The 26,777-nt window shown below is 42.4% G+C and overlaps 4 protein-coding genes across 7 annotated transcripts; 2 read left to right on the top strand and 2 right to left on the bottom strand.

The window, feature by feature from the left end:
* The first annotated feature begins 57 nt into the window (after window positions 1-57).
* LOC147160129 (protein arginine N-methyltransferase 8-B-like) lies at window positions 58-8,664 on the top strand. Of its 2 annotated transcripts, none has more exons than XM_086058765.1 (10): window positions 58-421; window positions 1,262-1,474; window positions 1,932-2,087; window positions 2,159-2,222; window positions 3,213-3,355; window positions 3,436-3,523; window positions 4,879-4,994; window positions 5,341-5,491; window positions 7,294-7,415; window positions 8,291-8,664. In XM_086058765.1, the coding sequence occupies exons 1-10, from the start codon at window positions 353-355 to the stop codon at window positions 8,372-8,374; spliced, it is 1,206 nt and encodes a 401-aa protein (XP_085914891.1). In that variant the 5' UTR covers window positions 58-352; the 3' UTR covers window positions 8,375-8,664. The 2 variants fall into 2 exon arrangements, with proteins under 2 accessions (XP_085914891.1, XP_085914892.1); XM_086058766.1 differs by having other exon boundaries at window positions 5,404-5,491.
* Window positions 8,282-16,314, bottom strand: cracr2ab (calcium release activated channel regulator 2Ab). Of its 3 annotated transcripts, XM_086058761.1 has the most exons (18): window positions 16,230-16,314; window positions 15,590-15,829; window positions 15,410-15,521; window positions 14,507-14,696; window positions 14,282-14,428; window positions 13,464-13,554; window positions 13,285-13,380; window positions 13,028-13,215; window positions 12,377-12,448; window positions 12,263-12,311; window positions 12,087-12,169; window positions 11,420-11,957; window positions 11,201-11,336; window positions 10,329-10,410; window positions 10,031-10,145; window positions 9,860-9,961; window positions 9,657-9,733; window positions 8,284-8,969 (listed from the first exon to the last, which is right to left on the bottom strand). In XM_086058761.1, exons 2-18 carry the CDS (start codon window positions 15,728-15,730, stop codon window positions 8,882-8,884), a joined length of 2,307 nt encoding a protein of 768 aa, XP_085914887.1. In that variant the 5' UTR covers window positions 15,731-15,829; window positions 16,230-16,314; the 3' UTR covers window positions 8,284-8,881. The 3 variants fall into 3 exon arrangements, with proteins under 3 accessions (XP_085914886.1, XP_085914887.1, XP_085914888.1); XM_086058760.1 differs by having other exon boundaries at window positions 8,282-8,969; window positions 9,860-10,145; XM_086058762.1 differs by having other exon boundaries at window positions 9,860-10,145; window positions 11,420-11,864.
* Window positions 16,315-16,458: 144 nt separating this feature from the next.
* ccdc59 (coiled-coil domain containing 59) lies at window positions 16,459-17,892 on the bottom strand. The gene is made up of 4 exons (XM_086058767.1): window positions 17,652-17,892; window positions 17,047-17,383; window positions 16,853-16,961; window positions 16,459-16,778 (listed from the first exon to the last, which is right to left on the bottom strand). Exons 1-4 carry the CDS (start codon window positions 17,794-17,796, stop codon window positions 16,599-16,601), a joined length of 771 nt encoding a protein of 256 aa, XP_085914893.1. The 5' UTR covers window positions 17,797-17,892; the 3' UTR covers window positions 16,459-16,598.
* A 210-nt stretch (window positions 17,893-18,102) lies between these two features.
* mettl25 (methyltransferase like 25) lies at window positions 18,103-24,714 on the top strand. The gene is made up of 12 exons (XM_086058763.1): window positions 18,103-18,377; window positions 18,518-18,691; window positions 18,763-18,866; window positions 18,935-19,426; window positions 19,498-19,645; window positions 21,059-21,153; window positions 21,231-21,260; window positions 21,525-21,598; window positions 22,070-22,163; window positions 22,329-22,403; window positions 22,620-22,691; window positions 24,030-24,714. The coding sequence occupies exons 1-12, from the start codon at window positions 18,164-18,166 to the stop codon at window positions 24,114-24,116; spliced, it is 1,659 nt and encodes a 552-aa protein (XP_085914889.1). The 5' UTR covers window positions 18,103-18,163; the 3' UTR covers window positions 24,117-24,714.
* Window positions 24,715-26,777: the final 2,063 nt, after the last annotated feature.

Below are 26,777 nucleotides of genomic sequence, written 5' to 3' on the forward strand. Positions count from 1 at the left end.
AGAGAGAGAGGGAGAGAGGGAGAGAGAGGGAGAGAGAGGGAGAGAGAGGGAGGTAGAGAGAGAGGGTTGGTACATGTGCAAACTTCGTGGGAGCCTCCACTCCACCGTCACGCACGCGAATGCACATGTTAACTTGAAAATGCTGGCATGGGTGGAGGGTCTCGAACCCGGAACGTCCTGCAGCCGTGCTCACGCACTGAGTGAAAACATGGATTAATGCACGTACTGTCGTGCAACTTTTCCCCCCGCCTTATTATTGATAAGCCTGTTACACTGATTTCATTTGCACGCAAATCCAACCTTGTGGCCGATCGGGACAATCAAATCTCGTGCGCAAGTCTCGCCGGCTGTCATGGGACTCGCTCACTCGTCGCGTTGTTTGCTGCTACGTCGGAAGATGGCGGAGGCGGACGGCTGCGAGGTAAGTGGAGGGGGGTCCGGGGGAACCTGCACGAGATCCACGCATGCTCTCACGCCCACGATACTTTGCCGTAATGCCGAGATAGTCATCGTTGCATCAATGACTGTCAATGCAATGCTCTCAGCGTCATTTTGAAGAAGGTGAAAATGTCGCGTCCTCGTGGGAGACAGCCGCGAGTTCGCTGTCCTCGGTGCTGAAATCATGCTGTTCATTTTATTAGGCACGCAAACTTATGGGATCAATCGCATATGAGATTGTGATTCGAACAGCTGAAGTGTTTCTGACCCAACGTGTTGGTTGCTTGCTCAGTACGAGAGCAGAGAGGTTCCTAATATTTTGCTCTTCCCATTCATTTGAATGAAAGAGGACTAGTTATTAGGAACCTATCTAAGCAAAAGTAACAGAACGCCTCCAAATTTGCCGATTACTGTTTCTTATATTCTGCTTGTATATTATTTATATGTATAGCATTGGAAAACATATATTTTTATAGATTATATTTTACTAAGCTACATACATTTTTTTTTTAATTTGTAGACTGTAAACATTTCCTTTCACTTCAGAACATAATTTGAAAATGTTTGCCTATTTTGTGATGTCAAAAACCAAACCAGTAACTGAATGATGAAAAGTTTGTGTATTTTCCACATGGTCAATTTGATATTATGTCCTCTTCTTGAAAAAAGGTATGGAAATTATAACTTTTTTTGATCCACTTCAACGATTAATCAATTCTTAAAATAATTGTTAGTTGCAGCCCTAATCTATATGCACATATTTCTTACATTCTATATGTAAAAGACATACCCTATATAATTGTTCCTTATATGCAATCTCCAGCGGCACCAGGCCGTCACCTCGCACTTCTCCCAGTCGGCCCAACCGCTCTGCGCAGCCAAACCAGTGCCTACCGCCCACCAACACACGCCCCACGTTGCTGTCCCACAAGCCGCCTGTCTCGCTCGAGGCAAAGGCGCCAAATTCATCAGCCCCGAGGAGATGACGTCGCGGGACTACTACTTTGACTCCTACGCCCACTTTGGCATCCATGAGGTACACAAACTGCACTAAAATTCATAGTCGAGGGACAGTTTTGAGTACTGATCATTTGCATCACCACATCCAAATATGAATCCACATGGCTATGTTGGAGTGCTCAGGTCCAATTCCAGCCAAGAAAGGTTTTCTTTCAGTGAACATACAAAAATATAAGAGCCATTAGCAAGCGTCATCAGCATGTTCATTAAAAGCTCTTTTTAACGTGCTATTTAAGGAATGACTTTGCTTGTACAAAGGTGCAAGAGTGGAGCAATTTGGGGACATTTTACACCCAAGAGATTCCAAATTTAGTCGACAAATGGGCCTTTGCTCTCGCACAAAGAGAGCAGCAGAAAAAGGGAAGCTGGATATCGGGTGGCTCCCGGGGGAGTTGCGATACGTTTCTATTTCTAGACGCCGCCTCCGAGACTTTTGGCCCGAATTCTCCACTCGTGTTTGCGCTTCCTGTCAGGAGATGCTGAAGGACGAGGTGCGCACGCTCACCTACCGCAACGCCATGTATCACAACAAGCACGTGTTCAAGGGCAAGGTGGTGCTGGACGTCGGGAGTGGCACGGGAATCTTGTCCATGTTTGCCGCCAACGCCGGCGCCAAACACGTCTACGGGGTGAGGAAAACACCGTGTTGTTATGCCAGCATGCTTACTTGATGCCACATCAGAACTTTTGTTGCCCGCAGATCGAATGTTCCAGCATATCGGAATATTCCCAGAAGATCATCAAGTCCAATCACCTGCACAACGGTAAGCATTGCACTTAGCATATTGACATAATTCCCTCACATCCAATAGCGGAAATTCTGTCAAAAGAGCAAGTCAGAATTAGTGAAGAGTCATTTGAATTTTTTTTGACCTTTTGGGGTAACTTGATTGACGTTTATTGCAATTGTAATTGCAAAAAAGTCAAATTGAATTGAATGACCTAAAATTAAGTCCACTTAGAATTTTTTTTTACAAACAATGAATTTGACTACATCCAAATAAGACAAAAATAGGATTGAATTAAGTTACACTCAAGCTACATTACATTATTAAATGCAGTGAATTTAAACGAAATAAAATAAATGGAGTATAAAGTTGATAAATGTAATGACTAATGAAAATAAATAAATCCAACAAAAATCAAATTGAAATCATTTAACACATTGAAATTAAATTGAATGTAAATAAATGTACATCAAATAAATTACAATTGAATAAACTTAAAGTGAAATTACAATAAAATTAGACGATTTAAGCTCGGCAGTTGAAAGAAGTCCTATTTTGATGTTATGATCATTATTATTATTATTATTTATTGCGTTTTATGTTTCAATAATAAGATAATCACTTTGTTGCAGCTTTGGTAATTTTTTTAAGTTCTCTAGAAGAAGAAAAACTACAGCACAGTTTTTTATGCGATTGATGTAATGTGGTGTAAATGAAGCACCCAAAAGGTTTTCTAAAATGGAGGAAATGCCATTCCGGAGAAATCTAATGACACCTTGATGGCACAATATGACACATTTGGGATCATCGGCCAAACAGGTTTTCACTTGTCACCTGGAAACAAAACAAGATCAAGAGACATCATAAGGATTCTGAGATTCTGGGAAGCCATTTTGTCACGTGTGTGTGTGTGTGTGTGTGTGTGTGTGTGTGTGTGTGTGTGTGTGTGTGTGTGTGTGTGTGTGTGTGTGTGTGTGTGTGTGTGTGTGTGTGTGTGCGCGTGCGCGTGCGTGTGTCCGCTGGCAGTCATCACCATCTTCCAGGGCAAGGTGGAGGAGGTGGAGCTTCCGGTGGACAAGGTGGACATCATCATCTCCGAGTGGATGGGCTACTGCCTCTTCTACGAGTCCATGCTCAACACCGTCATCTTCGCCAGGGACAAGTGGCTGGTACGGTACGCTGGAGGAACGGGGGGGCTTGGCGCTGACCTATGAACCTTGGAGTGGGCTGAAGCTTTTCCCGCTCTCAGAAACCTGGAGGCCTGATGTTCCCTGACCAAGCGTCCCTCTACGTGGTGGCCATCGAAGACAGGCAGTACAAGGACTTCAAGATCCACTGTGAGTCCATTTGGGTCACTATATAGTAAGTTGAGTTCAAAATTCCACAGTTTGTGGGAGTTCATTTTAACTCCCAGAGTGTAACTAACATTTTCAGAGTTAAATGGTGTCCGGAGTAATTTTTAAGTTGACCCTTTACAGCCTTTGCAGCTGCATTTTTATTTTTGATCACATTGAAGTTATTTACAAAGGCTGAAAAATGGATGGCTGAGTGGGAAGCGCTGCTGACTTGAAGTTGAAGTCAACCTTAAACATCTCTTGACAATAATATGTTATATGTGACTTCACTAGTCTAAACATGACATTCGGATTACTATTACATTTGAGGAATAAGACTTATGAAGCCAAATCCAGCCATTTTTATCCATCTCAGTGGGCGGCCATTTTGCCACTTGCTGTCGATTGAAGAGGACATGACAACGTCCAATCACAGCTCACCTGTTTCCTGAAGCTGTGCTGTGATTGGTTGTCACCTGAGACCTGAGCAAATTTATATCCTCTTCAGTCGACAGCAAGTGGCAAAATGGCCGCGCCCTGAAATGGATAAAAATGGCTGGATTTTGCTGCTTTAAGTAGCACTAAGGAGCTTTTCAACCTTAATAAATTACTTTCATAACTCTTCTGATTAAACATCAACCTAAAACTAGTTGAATGGTACCTTTGCCATGGCCTGAGGGGGTCTGTATCATTTTTACTGGCACTAAGCAACTTTGAAGAGGATGGTAGGAACACTGCCACACAAAAAACTACAAACGTGCTGACTGCTTTATGGCATATGTCACTTCCCCCTTTGTTACAAAGACGGAAGTCAATTTGAATGTCACCGCACAATTACTGCTTTCCTGGCAGAAACTGTAAAACAACTGAAAACTTTGTCTGAGGAAACAAAAAAGAAAAAGAAAAGCTACCCGGATAAAAGGACAGTCAAAGATCAACATTGGCCCGGCTTTCACTCGCTGTTGTGAGCTAAAAATAACAATGCGCTTGGCCTCATGGGAAATGTGGTCTTCCTTCAGGCATAACTACCACTTTTGTCCATATGGCGGCGCCATAATCAGCATAAAATGAAAGTTCCTTAGTGTTGCTTTAACTCATATATTTAGACTAGTGGGGCTGCATAGAACATATTGTCCCCAAAAAATTGGGGGGTTGACTTCCTCTTTAAGATACATGCTACTGGGGTTCAAATCCCAGCTAGGGCAAACTAACACTGCGTAAGGGAGACAAAACAGATGCGCCTCAGAGTGAGTTAAAAAATGTACTCTCTCCCAGTGTTAAATATTTCACTATTTTAAAAGTGTTGGTTTACCTCTGGAGCGAGTGGAGCAAGTAGAGAAACTCTTGTGTGTGTGTAGGGTGGGAAAACGTGTACGGCTTCGACATGAGCTGCATCCGCAACGTAGCCATCAAGGAGCCTCTGGTGGACGTGGTGGACCCCAAGCAGGTGGTCACCAACGCCTGTCTGTTGAAGGTGAGCGGCACCACAACGAATACTTGCCTTTGAGAAGTGTACCTAATGAAGTGGCCGGCAAGAGTCCATATTTCACCCAAGCGATGGCCGGATGGTCTCTACATGACGTGGTTCATGCGCACGCCTACACACGGAGCATGCGGAGTGTGAGCGGACGCTCGTTAGGAGTGATTCAACCTGTGGGCTCACACATTGAATAATAATCATGGAAGATAAACATATACGTGTGTGCGCGCTCGCGTGGGAGTGTGAACTTCACATGCTGCAAAAGGAATGAGAGAAAAGCTTACTTGTTTTTGTTGCTCCTCCACCGCCTACGCACACGCGCGCATGCACACACTTACAGGAAGTGGACATCTACACGGTGAAGCCGGACGAGCTGACCTTCACGTCGGCGTTCTGCCTGCAGGTGCAGCGCAACGACTACGTGCACGCGCTGGTCACCTACTTCACCATCGACTTCAGCAAGTGTCACAAGAAGACGGGCTTCTCTACCGGTGAGGCTCGCCCGCTTCATTAGGTACACTTGCACCATACAGTCATGCCAAAATGCCCAAAGGAAAAATAATATGATACACAAGCATGTGTCGGCCGCCGGCGCCAATTACTTTCACACTATGGGTGATTCGGAGTGTTTGTGGTAGTTTGTGCAAGGTGACACATTTTGATGACTAACTGGCGAGAGGCGCTATTGCAAAAAAAAAAAACTGAAGGGAAGATTTCAGAAACAGTTCATCCATGCTTAAATTTTTTGTTTGTTGACGTTTTAGAAGAGCAGTTCAAAAGTCATCTTTTGTTTGATGAACATGATCAGAAGTTTTCGAACAGCGTTTTGTATAACTTTTATTTTTTTACATTAAAGGATCTTTGTGCAGTTTGTCACTTTTTTACTCGCGACTGCCACCACTGGCCTAAAGCATAACTGCAGCATCTGCGTCAGGCTCGTTCATAGTGCGTGTGCGAGTACGTGCACGATCTTAAGTGCACGCCACATTAATAATACTTAGTTTTTTAATCGTGTATCTCATATCATTTGTTTTCATGTCACTTATTTTCCAAACGCAATCTGCTTTGTGCTAGAAATATGGATGTCAAAGAAACACTGACTGTGCAAGGCATAGAAATACAAAGGACTAATGAAATTATTGATGAACATTTCACATGGAAAGCGCATATAGAATATTTATAATCTTAGGTGTCACAAACCGTAGCCGTGTTACACAAGGTCAAAGAATCATTTAACAAGAATGCTTTGTTATTGTTATATAATTTATTGATTGTTCCATACCTGACCTATTGCATTGAAGTGTGGGCGTGTGCAGCCCAAACCTACACTGAATCCATCTTTCTTTTACAGAAACGTGCTATTCGTGTTGTTTGCGGTTGTGGATACAGAGACCACACGAATGCATTATTTATACAACTAAAAACTTTCAAATTGAATAAATTGATGGAGTTTAGGGTTAAAAAATAAAGCCCATCATGAAATTTTACCAGTTAATATACAAACCAAAAGGGAAAGTGAGTATAAATTAAGAGGAACAGACATTTTTTCCAAACCGAAATATAGAACAAAACAAAATGGAAGATGTATTTCAACTCAAGGTGTCAGCCTGTGGAACAATCTGGATTGTACAACAAAATCTTCTCAGTCTATTTGTATTTTTTTTTTTATGTATAAAAGCGCAATTACTGCAAAAATATACAGTATACAGCACAAGCACACGCAGTTGAATTATTTTGAATTATTTAGTAGTATTGTTACACTGAAAGCGTCTTCATTTTGTGTTGTTTTTTTGTGTTGATCAGGGGCAGAAAAAACAAATTTTACTTCTTTCTGTCCCCTTTCATTTCTTTTACTTTAAAGAATGAAATAAAAAATATATTTTCAATTAAATTGCTTATTATAATAATAATAATAATGAACAGAATAACCCTATTTCGGCATAGGTGAGAAGCCAGAGCAGCAATCTGAGAAAAATAAAGAAAATAAAAAATCTTACATCAGCTTGGCCAAATGAGTCCAACTGATGATGTGACTGTTTCCTATACTTGCTCATCTCATTAGCAGGTTTACCTAAGGTTCTACATATTGTAAATGCCGTTTTTGACAACATCGCGCAGGTGTTATGTAATTTGATTGTATAATGCCGCGTAGAGGAGGTTTCTACGATTGGTATGCGCCGCCGGCGGGCCCAGAGGATGAGCTGAGAATGGCATCTGGAGCGGTGCCGTCTTGACTGGTTGGCTGGAGCCATTCTCTTCACCTGCCTCAATTTGCCCTTTCCCTCCTGCGCAGCGCCGGACGCGGCCAGCACACACTGGAAACAGACAGTTTTCTATTTGGAGGACTACCTGACGGTGAAGAAAGGCGAGGAGATATTCGGCAGCATCGCCGTCAGGCCCAACGAGAATAATGTGGTAAGAAAGACAAATGGACATTTCATTCCAATCTCTTGTTAATGGGTCAGATTGACCCGTTTGAAACTGTACTTCACCTATATTTCTTTGAAATAAGGATGTTTTGATCCATGTTTTTTGCGCAATTAATCGCATGACTTCAATAGTTAACTCAAGATTAATCGCACATTTTATTTCTGTTCTAGATGTACAATAAAATAGGTTAAAATAAAGTTACCATAAAGGTGGAAAAAATGTTAAACTAATATAAATATGGCTGTATCTTTTAGTCATTGATACAGCAATTTCCTAATTATTCATAAAATTCAGTTAAAATTCAAAAGATGTACTGTACTGTAAAAAAACAAAAAACAAGTGTGATATTGATTTGTATTGGTCCTTTTTCTGCCAGTAGATGGCATAATTGCATTTGTAAGAGAATGATAGCTCAGTGCATTTTTCTTTCCATATTAAGAGCTATGTAATCTTGAACATGAAGTAACTTGTGCAATTCTGTGCCATTTTTAAAATTGTAAAATACAACTTGACCCGTCTCCACAAATATATGCATTATTATGACATTTATTACTGATCAATTTTGACGTGGTCGTGTTTGCTGCGTTGCGACTGGAATTCCCCCAGTACAGGCTTTCCAAGTAAAGGATAGTCATTAATCGTGTGTTAAAAAAATTTGTGGCGTTAAAGGAACTTTAAATTAACACGCTAATTGTGACACCGCTAATTAATTTTTTTTGTTACTTTTAAAAATAGGTCATTTTGACCTGCAGCTAGGGCTAAAATTAGCATTTTAAATAAACAACTGTAGGAAGTGTTTTTTTTTATTTATTTTTTTATTAAGTCCACTTCCTGATTGTTTTCCTGCTCTTGAACTGCAGCGTGACCTGGAGTTCACACTGGAGCTGGACTTTAAAGGTCAGCTATGCGATGCCGCCATCTCCCACGACTACAAGATGCATTAGGCGCCCCAAAACCAGCGTTGCTGCCCTCCCTCGTCCGTACGGGCGAGCGCACCTCACAGGACGCCATTCCAGCCAGCCTCAGTGATGTCATCAGTATCAGCAATAACACCAAAATGACAAACACACTGAAGAATGTAACGACCTCTTGTTATGTTGCGGGTCAGATTGACCCGTTTTAACTGTATTGTTCAGCATGAGAAAGCTTTTGCTTAGTTAGGAACGCCCTGAAATGTAACACTGTTAATGTCATGTAGAAGAAAGATAATGAATTAAAGCTGAAAGGAAGTAAACTTTTCCAGTTTTCATTTCTAACCGAATTGCAAATTATTTTATTCATTTTAAAATGTGATTACATTAGAAATAGTGCAGATAAAGCTAATGATACAAGCGTGATTTCCCCAAACTTGGACACATTTATAGTATTGAGTAAGAGTGATAACACAGATCGTAGTGTCGAGTGTCCTTGCTGAACGTAAAATATGAAGGAAGACCTCCACCAAGGCATGTTCACTTGCAGCAGGCCTTCTTCTTCAAGGGCTGAGCGCTGAGGATGACGGTGGCGTCTCTCACACGGTCCTCCTGCTCCATCAACAACCTGAGGGCCAATTCAAACAACAAACTGTACATAGAAAAAGTCGACATGCTCTTCTTCAAATGACAGCTTTCAAATGCAAGTCATTTTAAAACATTTTCCACGATTAATAAAACCAGTACAAGGGAAAATAAAATTACACATGTGAAGTACTGCAATTGCATAAGCGTGTACACCCTAATCCTATAAATAGGATGTGGCTGTGTTCACAATAAAACAAACATATTCAGACTCATGTTAAATGGGCGTCAACAGCATCTGCCACAAGTGTCTCTGGTTAACCCTAAAATAAATAAACAAAACTTGTTCTAGTAGGATTTTTAAAATTAGTGTCAGGAAAAGCTTACTAAAACAGCTGGAATGTATTTGGTGTTCATCAGAATCACTTGAGTGTGTGCTGTGCAGACTCCCATTTAAAATGCCTTTGAATGTGGTTGTTTCATTCTGAACACATACCAGTTCGCAAACGGTGTGCACACTTATGCAACCACAATCTTTCACTTGTTTGTTTTTACTTCCCCTCTTGAAAATATATTAAGTTGTCCAGAATATAGGTTACATTAAAGATGGAAAAAGTTTGGAAATGATTTATTTTGGTCTCTTTTTTTAATGTAATTTGAACACGCCGTGTCGACTTGTACATTGACGGCATTGCGACAGAGGACGCGCACGTGTGTGATGTTATCCTACCGGGCCAGGTGGGTCAGGGACTCGGTCACGTTCTTGCCCGTGTAGGCGCTGACCTCGTAGAACATCACCTTGCTTTCCTGAACGCAAAACGTAAGACATGACTGTGGTTTCGTTCTAGTAGTTCTGCTTATTTCTGTTCTGTTCTTCTGGCGGGTATCATGAAGAACTGGCAAGAAAAGCCATAATGATCCGGATCTCCATACCTGGGCCAGCTGTTCTGCTTCTTTAAAAGACACCTCCCTGTCTCCGTCCATATCCATTTTGTTGCCCAAAACAAGAATTTGGACGGTTTCTCCTGCAGCATTCTGGAAAAAAAGGAAGTGCTGACATGGCAAGAAAAAATTAAGAGGAGGGGGGCGTTCCTGAGGCCAGACCTTGACGTTGGCGAGCCAGGGTCGCACAGCCTTGAAGCTCTCCTCCAGCGTGACGTCGTACATCACCACTACGCCGTCGGCCTTGCGAAAGAACTGCTTGGTAATGCTGCGGTACCTGTGCCAACAACACTGTGAACCGCCATAACCCTCCACTAATAGGACGCGGGCCGCTGCCAGAGCGCTGACAATTTCCAAAGCCCGTCCCGCTGATTTATTTGCACTTTCTGCTGAGTTTGTAAATTGCAGAGGACGCGTCGGGAGATGAAACGGGCGCGGAAAATGAATGATGGTTGCTCACCTCTCTTGACCTGCCGTGTCCCAAAGCTGCATCGCGATTTGCATATTGTTCAAGGTTAATGTCTTCACGCTGAAGTCGATCCCTGATCAAGAGTCAAGAGCAGTGCATTAGTAAATGGGATGTAAAAACAAAAACAAAAAAATATTTTGTTGCCCCTATGTCATTGAGAATTTAGGAAAAATAGAAGAAAAAAAAAAGGTATTGTATTACTTCATGTTTTTTTCTTCTCACAAACAATTCTGGGGGGAAAAAGCTGATAAAATAGATATTTTTTATTTAGTTTTCTCTATCATTCCAAAACTTTGAAAAATGGAACGCATTAAGAAAATTATTTATGTTCAATAATTATTAAATGAAAAATTGATACTATTTTTTACAGTACTCAATGCGAAATTAAGGAAAATATATATAATTGTATTCAACTTTATAAAAAAAAGCTTCATTATGCACTGAAAAATATATATATTTTTTAAATATATTACTTTATTATATGAAATATTGTATTTTTCCATTATTTACTGTTAAATTTAGAAAAACTAAAATGTTTATCAAAATATATATATTATTATTATTGTTTATTTATTAGTATTGATTTGATAATGGGGGGGGGGGTTGTTCATCAAGACATTCAGATTTTTTGTTTTCCATTCAGATGTTTTGTTTTAAAGAACTTTGTAGAGTGAAGGCTCCTATGTAACACTTTAATTTCAATGCAAAGGTTTTAAAAAAAGGGGGGAAGGAGTGGGAAAGATGGAAGTGAGAAATTAATCCCGCCTGACATAATCTTCAATGTGACTTTACAAGCCTTTTCATGTGACTTGCACTCGCGTTACCAGCGTTTGGGAGAAGAAAAAAAAAAAAGAGGGACTGACCCACAGTTGCCGTGGTGGATGGGTGGAACTGTCCCTCACAGAAGGAGCGTAGAAGCGACGTCTTGCCTACGCTGGAGTTGCCCACCAGAACCACCTTAAACAGACGACTAGGGCCTAACACGGGCACTTCTGACACCTTCAGTGAAAGAAAATCAATCAATGCAGAAATCAAATTTACAGGGGGCACAGGTGGTTTGAAAAAGTCGCGATGCCACCTACGTGCTGGGTCTCCTTCCCGACCGGCTGCCCCCTCGGTGACCTGGGTGTCTTCTTCGCCTGAAAAACTTGGCACGCTTTCCCGGTGAGCACGCTGCATTCCAAATCGCTGTGCGCCTCCTCGCCGTCTTCCTCCTCGCTGAGCTGGTGCAGGAGGAGCTGCGGCCCCCCCTGGAGGAGGTGAGGCAGGTGGTCCTCTTCGATGGAGATGACCCGGCGGAGGGGCCACCCGCCCGGTGGAGAGTCCAGCACCTCGTCCCCGACGTCGGGCTTGATCTCGGGCCTCCTGGCCCGATCTCTGGCGCTCCTCCTAAGACTGGAGGACCTGGCGATGCCCTTCTTGGCCTTGGCCCTCACGTTGTGAGATTTGGGAGGGGCGGGCCCGCCGTAGCCGTTGGCCAATCCGGCGCCCTTCTTCACGGAATTGACGGCGATTGAGTCATCCTCACTACAGGAGGAGGAAGCAACAAACACGATTTGAAGGTGCTCTACAGGCAAGGCCTCCAGACACTGGTAGGAGCCATCCAGCACCAGAGGAGATCTTTGGAAACGGGAGAAACAGAGGATGTCCTCAAATGTTAAATGAATGGCTTACGTTACCCAAAAAAAAAAAAAAGACATATCCTCTGTTTTTCCTTTTTTTATGACATGATAATGATGGGGGAGTCACCTTTTGGCAGGTTGGTTGGTGTCATCAAATATGTTGGCCATGCCAGCTCGCTGCTTCTGTTTCTTCCTCAGAGATGTTCTTGGCTGTTTTTTTTTTGTTCGTTTAAAAAAAATAAAAAAACGACATGTTTGAAACGTTTCCATTTATGTGATTATAATTTAAAAAGATACACTTACCACACCGGAGCAGATGTCCCGCTCGTCCTTTAGATGTTTGTTCATCTCCCTGAAAGAGAAAAAACAAAGTGCAAAGAAGGCTAAAAAATTAATAGAAGTGTTGTATTGATGTACCTGAGGAGGTCGAGCTGCTTCATGAGGCTTTGCTTCTCTCTTTGCAGTCCTTCCGTCACTCTGTACATTTCCCTGCAGGAAGAAATTATGAATTTCAGATTAACCTGCCATAACTATTCAGAACAAAAGTATATGTAGGACTCAGGGGCAAAGAACTATATTTGCTAACCCGAGATGGTAATCCACTAAAAAATATGAATAAAGAAAAATAGTGTTATTGGAATTATGAGCATTTTTAAGTAAAAAAAAAACAAATCAGCTAATTATTTCAGTTATAAAAAATAATAATAAAAAATAAATAAATAAACATTGTATAGCTTTAAAGTTTACTACAGGTGCAGCCCTAATCCTAACAAGAAATTTTGAAATTTCCTACTTGAAAGCTCTCACCCTGTCTTGGGTTCACCTTCTTTTGGAAACTCATGAAACCCTAAAAGCCTAACCTTACTTTAGTCGAACAACATTTTCAAAACTGACTGACTTGAAACCCAGTCTTATTTGAGGCTGTTACCCTACTCAGAAACCCAAATCCTTATTTAAAAGGGTAACCATGGCTTTGGTTCCAGAGCTACAAGCCCTAACTTTTGATGAGGCCAAAGGCTCGTTTTGAGCCAAACTGTGTAAAGTGCTGTCTGCAGTCGGGGGACCCACATCTCCTTCTCCTGGTGCAGGTGCGCGGCCTGCTCCTGCAGCACGGCCAGCTGGTCCTGGGCCACCAGCAGCTCCTGGCTGGTGCTCTCCAGCGCCCGCGCCAGCCCCTCGTTGGTCACCTTCAGCTTGACGTTCTCCACGTGGCTCTCCTGCTTCTCGCTGCTCAGCTCGCAGCACTCCAGTTCCAACTACGATCATACCGTGAGCAATGTCATCAAGAAGCAACTACCTGAAGGATTACGTGAATAAACCCTCACCCTCTTCTGCTTCTGGAAGAGCCGCTCCAGCTCTCTCTCCTTGGAGGACAGTTGGTCTTCCAGGTCCTGGCTTCTCGATTGGAGACGCTCCGAGTCCTGTGGGGTAAAAGATGACAAGGTAGCGGGTAGGAAGGGGAGGTATGATGATGATGATGATGATGGCAATGAATGTGAGGTACCTTCATCAGCAGCCTGTCCTTCTCCGTCTTGATCTGTGCTTCCATCTCCTCGTACAGGTGGCGGATCTCATCGTCGTGTGTTGCCGCCTTCCTGCGGGAGAGAAAGCCTATTGCGAACATTCCGGAACAGCAGAAGGCCATTGTTCACTCATTCACTCATTCACTCATTCACTCACCCCCACCCCCACCCCCACCCCCCCACACACACACACACACACCCCCACCCCCACCCCCCCCCCCCCCCCCACACACACACACACACACACACACACACACACACACACACACACACACACACACACACACAAGTATTCTTTGAAAAACTCGAGCCTTGAGCAGTATTTGCATTCCCCTCCGGCAATTACGAGCTAAAAGCTAATTAGCCGGAACACTGTGCCATGCGGCGCCATGGGAACATGACCCCAATTATGTAGTACATGACAAGCATGCTTCTGTTTCATACAACATGGAATAAGTCACCTCTCGAGCTGCTGTGCGTTTTGTCACAAATTCAAAGCCGAGATTAGCGGTCATTTGACATGGATCAAGTCTGACTAGAAGATTGTTCCATGTGGAATTGCAGCTAAACACACTGTTATGTCACGCAGCGTTGATTGGGAAGGACAATTTGCTAGTACATGTATGATAAGAACAGTACAATTGAAACCCAGGATTTGAGCCCAAACTTGAAAGCCTAAACCTGTCATTACACTCTTCACGAGCCCATATATGAAACCCTAACCCAGGCTTAAATCCCAAATTTTAAACCCTATTCTGGGCTAAACCCCGTCTTGAAACATTTCTTTCCATCCTCTGACCTCTGGAGGGCGCTCTCCATGTCCCTCTTCTCCTGGTGGGCCTCCTTAATCTGATGGGTGACCCTGGCCAGGAACTCCTCAAAGTTGGACAGCAGGTGAGGCTCGTCCCGCCTTAGTTGCGCCCACAGGCTGCGCACTTCGTGCGGGCTGGAGGGAAAAACAAGCAACAGTTGAGTCATTTTCAGTCCAAAAACCAGATCATGGGCTTACAGTGATGCCACTCACTCCTCAAAAACATTACTGGCTCCCAGGCTGTCCAGCAGCATACAGAAGTGTCTCTCTTCCTCGTCCTCGCCCCCGGACAGCTTGGCTTCCCATTGGCTCTGGTAGAAAGCCTCTTTGGCCCTGAGGCCCGGACTCTGCATCTGGACAGGCTCGTCGGTCACCGAAATTCTTCGGCCGTGGAGGAACTGACCTGAAAAAAAAACAGTTATACAAGCGCGTTACGTAAATGTGTGTGTGTATGTATGTATGTATGTATGTGTATATATATATATATATATATATATATATATATATACACATACATACCTTCCATTAGTGCAAGACATGATAACATGACCTAATAGCAGCTGAACAGGGTGAGGGAATCCAGGTCCAAAAAGTAAAAACGCTGACAGAGATTGGCTTTATAGTCACATGTGCTTCTACTCAACTGGCAGGTAAGCAAGCTCGTCTCCACCTGTTGAGTAGAAACACCTGTGGCTCAGGGCAAACTGTTTCAGGGTTTTTACTTTCTGAATCTGGGTTCTCCAACAATGCAGAAATAAGTATGTTTAATGGATTTTTTTTTTTTTAATTCATGATAAATATGGCTCACATCTGGATTTTAATTGTTTATTGTAATATATTTATATGTTTGAAAATAAAACATTTTCTCCCCTCACTAATTTAGTTCAAATGTGATATTGTTTTAGTTTGGGGATCTCAAAATGATTTATTACATTTATTTGTATACTGTAGGCTATATCTTTAAACAACAACAACAACAAAAACATATAAATTACCTTAAGCCCTGAAGATTTTAAAATGTCTGTCAGTCAAAATGTCACTTCAACAGAGAACATAGCAAAAAACAAACTAACAGAAGACCCAACCCATGGTAAGCATTGTTGTTGGAAAACGTACTGAATCCAGAAGAGAAGGCCTCAAGCGTGAGAAAACCGCTGTGTTCCGTATCCAGAGAGTCAAAGACGTCCTCCAGCTCCTCGGCCGACAGTGGCAGCTCCCTGTGGAGCCTCTGACATCACGACACAACAAACCTCAGACTCTGTCTGACACATCCTATTTCGCCCAGTTGACTCTCACCCTCATGTCGGTGCGAGTGATGAAGCCTCGGCCTTCCACGTCGCACGTCTGGAAAAACTCCTTGGTCTTATCCAACAGGGCAATGCGACCCCAGCCCGAGGCACGACCGCCGGTCCTCCTGCTCGCCTCCGTGTGGTCCATGTTGATTGGATCCGGCCGCCTTCAACATCCGAAACCTTGGGGCGGCATGTAGGTCAGCGTGGAATCAAGACAGCGGGGTGGTGTTAAGCGCTCCGAGCCCTTTGGGTTGTCATGACGACAAAAAAAAATGGTTCACCTCCAATGAATACTTCTGCAAAAACAGTCGGAGCTTAATCCCACTACTTTTGTCCATGCAGTAGATTGTAAGAGTCAAATCGACACTTTTAAAAATAAGTTTTGAGAATCGGTGACCAGAAATGTTCACATATTTTCTAAAAAGCCACTAAGCCCAGAGAGGTGTGCTAACACAGGCACACAGTGTAAGGGCTTATCTTAATACCTATAATGCCTGCAAAACTACTAATCTGAGTTTTCACACACCACCTTAATATGCAGCACACACACACACCAAACTACCGTTTGTCCCGAAAGAAGGCAACAAAATTATCATCTGCAACAACGGGTAAACCACAGAGCATATAAAAGGACAACTTCTTACCGTCAAAAAGGCACCAAAACAAGAGCGACTTAATCTCAATAGGAAATCTCGCCAGTGAAAGTTACTCAGTCATCCTGCGACCATGTGATGCCATGAGGAAGCAGACACGAGGCTTTTTCAGCCGCCGTGCAGGGAGGGAGCACAACAGCTTGTATGTAACAATCTCTTGTTGCCATGGCGACAACTTCAGATTGAATTGCTTTCCATTAATGACAAGAAGGGCAGTAAATGGCTTTAAACAGGGAGTATTTTCACTTTTATTAAACACACAAAACAATATATAAACACCTTGTCAACTTATCTTACAATGCCATCTTGTGGTAAAAATGCACTCCAATGTTCATTTTCTGGAGCAAAACATGCGAGTGTTCATTTTTTTGGAGTCGTTTCCGAGATTTTCTGGATCTTCTGAAGCAAGTAGTCCATTTGAAGATTGAGATTGGGCTGCCCCTTCTTGGTCTTTTTGCACAGCATCTGATACGTCTCCATCTTTTTCTCTTTGTATTTTCGTATGGCCTCCTCACGCTGCTGCTTGCTCTTGAGAAACCCCTGGAAAGCATAAATGATATGAATTAAAAATTGAAGCATAAAAATTGAAAGTTAAACATTGTCAAGATTATGACCTCTTTCTTTTCCCTCCGCATTTCTCGGATTCTTTCACACTCCTCCAGAGACCGTTGGTAGGATGTCTTCTTCTCTCGCTTTTTCCTCATGCGGTTGCTTAGTGGAAGGCTAAAAGAGAACATTTCAGAGCAACCCAATCAAATTAGCAGGTAAAAAATACACTTGAGTGACTATTAAGTGTTTTAATGTATACCTTTTCGCTACAGATGCTGACTCTGTGTTTTCTGCTTCAGGTGCATCTGTACTTTCTGGATCAGAACCAACTTTTTCCTCAATCTTGTCCTCCTTTGGTTTCTCCTGTTCCCTTTCTTTCATTCTCAGTTGGACCCGGTTCACTCTATTAGTCCAGGCCTCGTTCTTCAGCTTCTCCGCCTCGGCCATGTACAAATGCTTGAGGTGCTCCGGGTACTGCTCGTGGTACAGCGATGACGAGGACATCTGCGTGTTTGATTTCTTCTTCTCCTGCTTTCGCAAAAGCTTGTTGTACTCATGCTTCACTTTCTCTTTCCGCTCAAAAGCAAAACCTTGACCTGGGACATTGAGATAAAAACATGTTAAGTGTCAGATAGTGGTGGTTGGGGTTAATATATTGTAGATATGTTTGTCACCATGCTTGAATTTGTTAGCTTTCTTTCTTTCTTTCTTTTCAACGCTATTTGTCAAGGAGGCGCATTATGTTAATATTCTAATAACACCGTGCAATAAATTAAAATATTATAATCAATGGCATATATCAGAGCGTCGACATCAAAACCCAAAATAAACAATTTACATGCAAAATGTATGGCCATAACTTACCTTCTTTAATACTTCCTTGGAAAAATTTATTTTCCGGAACCCATTTTTTCTTTTTGACACGGTCATTTTGTTTTTGTGGGTTCTTCCAGTTTCCTTCTTTTCGTGGAAGCTTGCCTGTGTTCGTTTTCGCATTTGTCGATGCCATTTGGACTGAATTCTGACCCTGTGATGGCAAAATGTTTACATAAATGTGTTCCGACTGCGTGTACAATTGCTTGTCGCGGGCTGATGACGTACAAATTCAGACATGGTTAAACAAATTCATACCATTCAATCTTTCGGCTTTATCGAGTCCAGAATTAAAAACAACAACAACAATATAGTAGAAAGATAATCTACATCTAAATTTTAATTTATTAATGGCAAAAACGTAAACACGTGTTAAGATAACATTGCCTTTCCACACAAGTGAAACATCGATGATTTTTTACTCAACTAGCCATGCCTGGATTTTATCGGAAGTAGACGACTGACATGAATTACTATTCGGCTTATTATTCTCGTTTTTCACCATGATTCCCTCGTCGGTCAGCCTTGCGGACCTGCGGCAACGCATAGATGAAGTCACGCGTTTCCTCGCGGCCACTCTGAGCATCGCAAACGCACACACGGTAGAGTTTTACACGCACGACGTGTGGAGTCGTTTCGTGGCCGTGTCGCCTGACGAGGTGCTGAAGGCCATTGGCATAAATGGCCATCAGGGGGAGCCAGAGGTCCAAAAACAAAGTGGGTCCATCGTTGGATATTTGATATCGTTTCTGAAAACACTTATTTTACTATTTACATTAAAAACAATTTGCTTAACTATTATGCACATATTGTTACATGCAGTTAGAGCTTTTTGTTACTGTTTTATCCATAAACAGAAAAATTGAGGACCACGTTTGGGTTTTGTCAAGACACAAACAGGCTGGTTGATGTTCATGAACTGTTGCGTACAGCCAAGGCCCACTCACTTCCCGGCCTGGGGATCTGCATGAGCCGGGATGACCTTTTGGACGCCCTCAGGCGAAAGGCATCAGAGCATGACGCTGAGACAAGTACAGTATGAATGTGATGTTCATTTGGAAGCAATGGTTTGAGAAGACCTCACCATTTTTTTCTCTTTGAGGTGTTGAATTGGAGCCGGATGAGTTCATGAACACAAAAAAGTCACATGAGGTGCAGTCCATGGCGGAGGTAGTGGATTGTTTGACCAAGCGCTGTGGAGTAGAACAGGAAAGTATGGTTTTTGAACCCGATTTTGCTTTATGTTGCGTCTGATAATCATGGTGTGGATCGCGCAGGTGATAGACGTGGGTTCGGGTAAGGGCTACCTGAGCTCCTTCCTCTCACTGCAGCACGGCCTTCGCGTCTTTGGCATTGACTCATCTAGCACCAACACCCACGGGGCCCAGGAGAGGAACCGCAAATTGAAAAAGTTCTCCAAGGTGTACCAGAAACACAGAAAAGCTGCAAAAGGGCAGACAGAGCACCAAGCGGTCTCAGAAATCAAAGGTGCAGAAGATGGAAATGGGTCACAGGAGGAGAAGCTGCAGACACCAGACTCCAACCCCTTAGAGGAGCTCTTCTTAAGCGCCATATCATTGGAGGTGGGACAGTCTAGCAGGGCTTCCCCCAGCTCACTGACTGATGAGGAGAGGCAGAGGAGGAAGATGGAGAACCTGGAGCGGAAATCTCAGAGCAGAAGCGGCACGACCAGCGCCGTCTTTTCACCGCTCACGTCCTACGTTACTGCTGACACCGAGCTTAGGGAACTCATCGACGAGCTGGAGGTGAGCTAGTCCCGTCTATGGACTTTCCATCATCGCTCAACTTGGTCTAAAATCTTTCCTCCCCACGCCAGCGCGCGGTCCTGGTGGGCCTTCACACGTGCGGCGACCTGGCGCCAAGCACGCTCAGAATGTTTGTGGCCAAAGCGGAGCTGCTCGCCGTCTGCAGCGTGGGATGCTGCTACAACAAGCTCTCAGAGGAGTTTGCGCCTGACACACAGGGTAGGAATGCATATTGTTGATAAAAAAAAATACAAACCTATTTCCCAAAAAGTTGGGACACTATACAAATTGTGAATAACAACTCAATGCAATTATGTGGAAGTGCCAAATTTTAATATTTTATTCAGAATAGAACATAGAGAACAGGTCAAAAGTTTAAACTGAGAAAATGCATCATTTTAAGGGAAAACTATGTTGATTTGAACAAATCTCAAAAAAGTTGGGACAAGGCCATTTTGACCACTGTGAGACACTGCCACTCCGAGAAGCTCTTTTTATACTCCAATCAAGTTGCCAATGGACCTCATTAGTGGTAATTGGTCTTCCAGCTGTTTTTTTTACAAGTGCAATTGACTTTTCCAGCCTCTTATTGCTACCTGTCCCAACTTTTTTGAGATTTGTTGGCATCATGACATTTTCAATCAACATATTTTCCCTTAAAATTATAAATTTTCTCAGTTTAAACTTTTGACCTGTCATCTATGTTCTATTCTGAACAAAATATTGAAATTTGGCACTTCCACATAATTGCATTCAGTTTTTATTCACAATGTGTATAGTGTCCCAAATTTTTTGAAATTGTGTTTGTACTCAAGAGTGAGTTTTTCCTTCTGCAGGACCTGAGGTTCAGAGCGAAACTGCCTCACAGACAAATTTACATGCTCACTGATCGGCAAAATGAAACAGTGTGCGCAGTCTAGTTCAAAGTTAGCCATGCTAACTTTGCTGACCTGGTGAACCTCACTCTAATCACATTCAACCAGTATGTCTTGTGTGTGTGTTGTATTCCCCCGCGATAAAAATATAGTTCCTAGACTAACCCGTTGTTTAACCATGAAACAATAACTGTGACAGGATGCTGGACCTGAGGTTCAGAGCTAAACCTCTTCATAGTCAAATGTACAAGGTTGTCAATATTAAAACACAATATAGTTGTCAGTCTTGTTGAAAGGTTGAGGGGATGTGGAATAATGGCATGCTAACTTTGCTGACCTGGGGAACCTCACTCCATTCACCTTCCACTAGCCTTTCTAATGAGAGTTTGTTTCCAAGAAGAAGCAATTAGCTGCTAAGCAGCCTTGTTTAAACACAAGGGTTCTGCAGGATTTGAGGGCCAGAGCTAAACTGCTTCACAGTCAAAAGTAAGCACTAACTGACAGGCCAAATTAAAGCAGTGAATGCTGTCTATTCCAAAGTTGAGGGGGCGGCACATGCTAACTTTGCATCTTTGGGAACCTTATACCGTTCACACACCACCAGCCTGTTTCGAAGAGTTTGAGAGCATATCATTTGAGTGGATGACTATGTTTTGCAAACAAACTAATTGGTCAGGGAATAACTCTGGCTGTTTGACTTTGAATGAATCACGGTGCTTTCCGATCGCCTCATCAAAAGCTTCTGCGGCCCCCCCAGAGTGTTGGCGTGGTGCGTTCGGGTTCCCTCTGAGTCAGCACCTCCGCCGCCGCTCGTGGTCCTGCGGCAGAAACGCCAGGATGTCGGCGTGCTTGGTGAGTTACGCGAGTGACCTATGGAAGAGAGCGCTGAGTGTTTGACGGTGTGCTTCCTTCCTTGCTGACAACAACAGGCACTGGAAAGAGTCTCAGTGGGCCACGGGGTAAGTGTGACACTCTTTGTGTTTGTGTCAATAGTCAAACAAAAATCCATCAAATCATTGTTGGTCAGCGACTCCATTGTTTGGCGAGCGTTCGTTTGTGGGAAGCGGCGCTGGCGGCTCCGGGCCAAAGCCGATACTTGACGCCGGCTGTCGTTAATGTGGGATGTTTATAAATACGAATGCAATGACTCCATGAATGCAAAAACAGGCTTGATTGAAACACACGTCACTCATCTGCTGCGTTTGTTTTTTCTTCCACGCAAGATTCAGATGGATTCGCTGTTCTACCGGGCGGTCCTGCATGTTATTCTCCGGGATCACTACGGCGCCTATAAAAGGTAACAGGAAGTAGGTTTATTTACGGCACCATTGAGTTGAAGTGTGAAGATTTGTGTTTGTGGAAACGTTTTTTATGTATCCACCCTCATGTTGTTCTACTGTTCTTTCTTTTTTTTTTAGCAGTGGACCATAAAATTATTACAGTGTAGAAATTTTATATATTGATAGTATCATTACTAGTAATTGTTTGGGTATTTTTTTAAATTTCTAATTTATTAGACTCATAGATGACCACAAATTAGAGCGTAAAGCGTGCTTGTGGAAATAATTTTTTTGCCCCCTTGTCTCAGTAATATTATTCTTAAAAGTATATATTGATTTAATAAGTATTCTTCTTAATTTTTCTACTATTTATTTTCTTGTTTAGAAATTATATTTGAACAAATGGTGGAGTAAAGCATGTAGACATGCAGCTTCCTGAAGAGTGAGCGTCTCATTGTACATCCCGATGTGCATTTTCTCTCTATTAGTGAAAAGCGAGTTGGGAACGTGTACTCCAAGGCAAAATGTTTTGTGGATTATGTTCGACGGGCTCTTCGTAAACTGGACCTCGATGAGTCAAAGGTCAAAATCACAATATTTCACATTTATATTAAATTTTTGATATTGAATGTCAAATATCATCTTATTTTTCCCGATAAAAGAAAGCTGCTCCATTTGTGGTGTGGTTGCCTTGGTAACCACAAGCCAAATGGTGACACAGTCCTTGTTGATCAATTTTCCTTCCAGCTTTCCGACGGGGACATTCAGCGGTACCACGACACGCACGTGCCGCGCTGGCCCGAGATCCACGCTTTTAATCTGGTGAGCCATTTGCACAGCCGCCCGCGTCAGCTCAAAACGTTTTCATGCCTTCCCGTAAAAGCCAATAAATGGGCCGCCGTTAAATGAGCTCATTGCGGTGGGCTCGGGCACGAGGGTAGAAATGATGTTACGCTGAACAGTAAAATGACTTTCGGTCTTCTTCATGTGTAAATGGCGAGGAATGCAAATCTGACTGTGGTTGATGTGCGTGTGTAGTTGAAGGTGACCCTGGCTCCATGCATTGAAGGCCTCATTCTCCTGGACCGCCTCTGCTACCTGAAAGAGCAGGTAATTACAATTTGACTCTCATAGTAAAGCTTGCAGGGTTAAATCACTGGTGGTGTTTGATCTATGTGGTTGTAAGTGCTATCCACGTCAGCTGACCATTAAAAGCTGGCATACACGCAGCAGGCAAAGTACGAGCCCCGCTGGAATTTGCTGAAAATGCTGCTTCAAACCAAAATGGCCGACTTCTTGGTCAATTTCAGGGAAGGGTCCTTGAGACATTTTCATATGTCTTTTTATCATTGACATGTCCAGCAAATATCATGTCAATCAATCAGTGAAACGGTCGTCAGTGGCACTGCTGATTGGTTCAGATGCTCAAAAATGCATGCGTTTGGACAGAAAAGGAGAATAATCATAAGCAGAGATTCCAAGACACACTTCTTGGTTCCCAGGCCTTAATGGAACATGAAACAACTTCCAAGACTTCCTGCAAAAAGGCTGACCAACCACCAGGAGTCGAGCGCATGCTTAAGGTTTAGGCTTCCTTAAACTAAGTATAGAAAAAAAGAAGGCAGGCGCTACATGCCAGGGCAAGTGGCGGTTAACAAAATAATTGTAGCATCTTTATCCAGTGGGCTCTTTAAATTCTTGGGTCATTTTTATTTTTTTATCATTTACACTAAAATGAAAATCCATATATTTTCACATTTCATTTAGCAAAAAAAAAGAAAAAAATGTGTTTACATATTGTTTGTTGGGAAAGTAGTTCAATTTTAGAGTTGCTCAGTGCTCACTGACAATTTTTTATTAATCGTTTAGTCTGTTGATTACGCTTTTGATTAATGAATAATATATATATATTTTTTTACTTTGATCCAAATTTATTATACAAAAGCAAGTTATTTTGAGAGTGTAGAAAATGCACAAAAAAACATAAATTGATGATGATTCCGTTACTGGCTTGGTGTGTAACGTGCAGTGTTAAGGAAAGGGGGAAGGGATGCTACACTGCACACAGGCTGCTCCCTCTCTAGTTGGCTGCAGGCTGAAAAGTAAGAGCTGCAGGTGATGGTTTTGTGATCGGCAATGAGAGGCGTTAATCGACATATGCATACTTTTCCACGATAAAATCGGCTGATCGCGATAGGTGGCCGATTGATTGCAGCACCACTACTGGAAAGTAGTGCAATAAAACTACGTGAGATGATTTATAATGTTAAAAATAATCAAAATAATTGTGATCATTTTGGCTATAATTGTGCAGCACTAGTTTCCCAGAAGTGTTCTATACACTACACCATATAGACTAAAGTATTGAGACACACTTCTTAATCAATAAATTAATCGGTGAAGGGTTGGGCGAGACCACCTAATTTCAAATCCTTCCATTATTTGCAGGACGAGGGATCCTTTTCTGCTTTGGTGCAACTGTTTGACCCGCTTCTGTCGCCGAGATGTTACGCCGTCGTCGCGCTGAAGGAGTGACATGACTGCAGCTCTATTTTTCGACATAATTTATTGATTGAATGACATGTACTTTGTTAATAAAGTGAGATTTTTGCTGATAGCGTCGCTTCACAAGTCATGCAACACGTGCTGGAAAACAGCTGGAAAAAGCGCCAGTCCCGTTTGATTGAGCTGTGTCACTTTTTCCTTCATCTTGATGCTAGAGCGTGTCTCGAAAACGCTCGTTTTTCAGATGCGCTCGGGCAGCCGAGCCCTTTGGGGGTGTTTTAGGCGAAAGCTGGATAGCCACGCGCGTCTGGAAAAAACATCACAAGGTTCCCCGATGTCTGAAGAAGAGGCCTTGACCTCTTTAATCTCTTCAGCTGTTTTGCTGGCTCCCTCAGTAAATCTTACATGCTTGGAAAGGAATATTGTTGCGGCGCAGACGCATGAATTATGAATGGAATCAGACGTCGTGTGGAGCTGCAGCGTTTGGGGTAACCACAAACGTCTAACCGCGCTGTCATGGGATTGCCGCTTTGCACTATTCCAAGTGAATTTTCACACTTGTGGGCAGGAAACTTTGTAAAGAATGGTTAGAAATGACATCCAATAAATATGATTGAAACCAATCGAAAGAAAAAAAGGTTTCTTGTCTCACATTAGGGCTGTTTTGCTTCACGCTTAATATTAGTACCATCGGTGGAGAGCGAGTCTCGGCCCTGCAGCTGTGATTATCCGTTTCCTGCGTGATGTTTATCTGCAGTTGCGAAGAAGCAGTGGTTCCGGAGTAAATAGCATGAGGGGAAATTACTCGCTATGTTTGGCCTACAGCGTGGAGGAAATCTCGCCGTGGTGGCAGCGGCGTATCTATGGAAATATCTACGGAAATGCTCGCCGTGGCAAAGGCTTGATCACTTTTTCCCACGTAGCTCTTAAATTAGCTATGGGAACTGAGAATTTTGACGGATTTAAAAACAAACATGCAATATTTATTTATTTTTAAGCAATTAGGAATGAATTAATTAAAGGAGTAAGGAATTCATTAAAATGTGTAAAAGTAGCCAATTTTATGAACAAAAAACATTTTTATCTGTAACTGCCATCCATCAAAATACTTATTTTTGAAACGTATTATTTTCTTATTTATATACAATGCTGCAGTATATTTCTTGTAAATGTTATTAATTTTGTTGACGGGTGTCAAACTCATTTTCACGGACTACACGTAGTTAGAGGTTACCTCGGATGATTTTTCTGACTGCAAAACCATATAAAAGTTTAATCACCTCATTTTGTTACATATACAGTACACAACAACTATCTCAACATATTTATTACATATAACAATTTGAAACGGTATAGATTTTAGCAGACATGGAAGTTGACATGCTTGATTAGCTTTTGCGGCCCATATGAAGTGATGTGGTGGACCAGATCTGGCCCCTGGGCCGCGAGTTTGACACCTGTGATTTGGTTAGCTGTAAATGGTTACTTGTCTGAAAAAAAGCATGGTTCACTCTTATACAAGAAATAAATACATAAATATGAACCATTAACCATTACAAAATGTAATTATATAGCTGACTTTTACGTAAAAAGAAAAAAAACAGTTTGATACTGGAAGAACATATACAAACAAAAATATAAACAGTCAAAACACTTGTTTTCGCTCCAATTTTTTATCAACTGAATTCAAGGATGTAAGATGATTTTTATATACACTTAAAAGGCCTACCGTATTTCTAAATGTACTAGTGAGCACTTCTCCTTTGTCGAGATAATCCATCCTCCTGACAGGTGTGGCATTTTAACATGCTAATTAGGATGTATTTATATTCATATGATTGAATATACTAAATGTGTTTTCAAATGTCACATTTACAAACGTCTCCATTTTCTGTCTGCATTTGTTTTTTTTTGTTTTTTTTAAATAGAATATTTCCCTGCAGGCTAGACGAGTAAACAAGAAAAGTTTTCCCTGTAATATGTTCAGCTTGTTTATAACTGTGGCAATGCTGTTCCTTACTCTTCCTAATCCCTAATCACTTTTGCTGGCTGTAAAGTGGCTGCACAGTAGCCCGCCCTCTCCTTGTCCCCGTGGGTTCGTGTGAGGGTGCACTTTGGATTTTGGCTCTGTGCTGGAAGATAGCAATTAGCGAGGCATCCCAAACCAAGCATCAGCGAACAAAACACGCTTTTCCTAATGAGTTGCTCCGAAGCCAAAGTAACAAATGTGCCACTAACCTCTCCGCCTTACCATGTTTTGCCGCTGTGCATCCTGTTCCATCTGCTTTGCTTTTCCTACCTACTGGGCTCTTGTTCCACAACCCCCGACAGTGGGACAAGCTTTGGTCCATCTGGTGGTCAGCGGGTCCAACCTGGCGTCCATACGTAACCTCGACATATATAAGACAAGATGTATTGGAGGAAATTTGCAATCGCTACTTGTCTGTTTTTAACATTTATGCAAGGATGATAAATCAACACAATGATGATCTGCTTTTGTAAGGCTGATGATGTGTATGTGGACCTAACTGTGGAGATATTGCTTTCAGGTATTTCAAATATTTTGACCCTCTCACGGTGGAGATGAATAAGGTAAAAATGTGTGCAAATATTGGAAACAGCAGTCAGTGCAAAACTGCATTCTAATCTTTATACTGCAAATGAAACATTCTTCACACAGCTGTCATTAGG

The sequence above is a fragment of the Leptonotus elevatus genome, chromosome 17, assembly GCF_054856555.1.
Source record: "Leptonotus elevatus isolate MCC_2025b chromosome 17, RoL_Lele_1.0, whole genome shotgun sequence".
Classification (NCBI taxonomy): domain Eukaryota; kingdom Metazoa; phylum Chordata; class Actinopteri; order Syngnathiformes; family Syngnathidae; genus Leptonotus; species Leptonotus elevatus.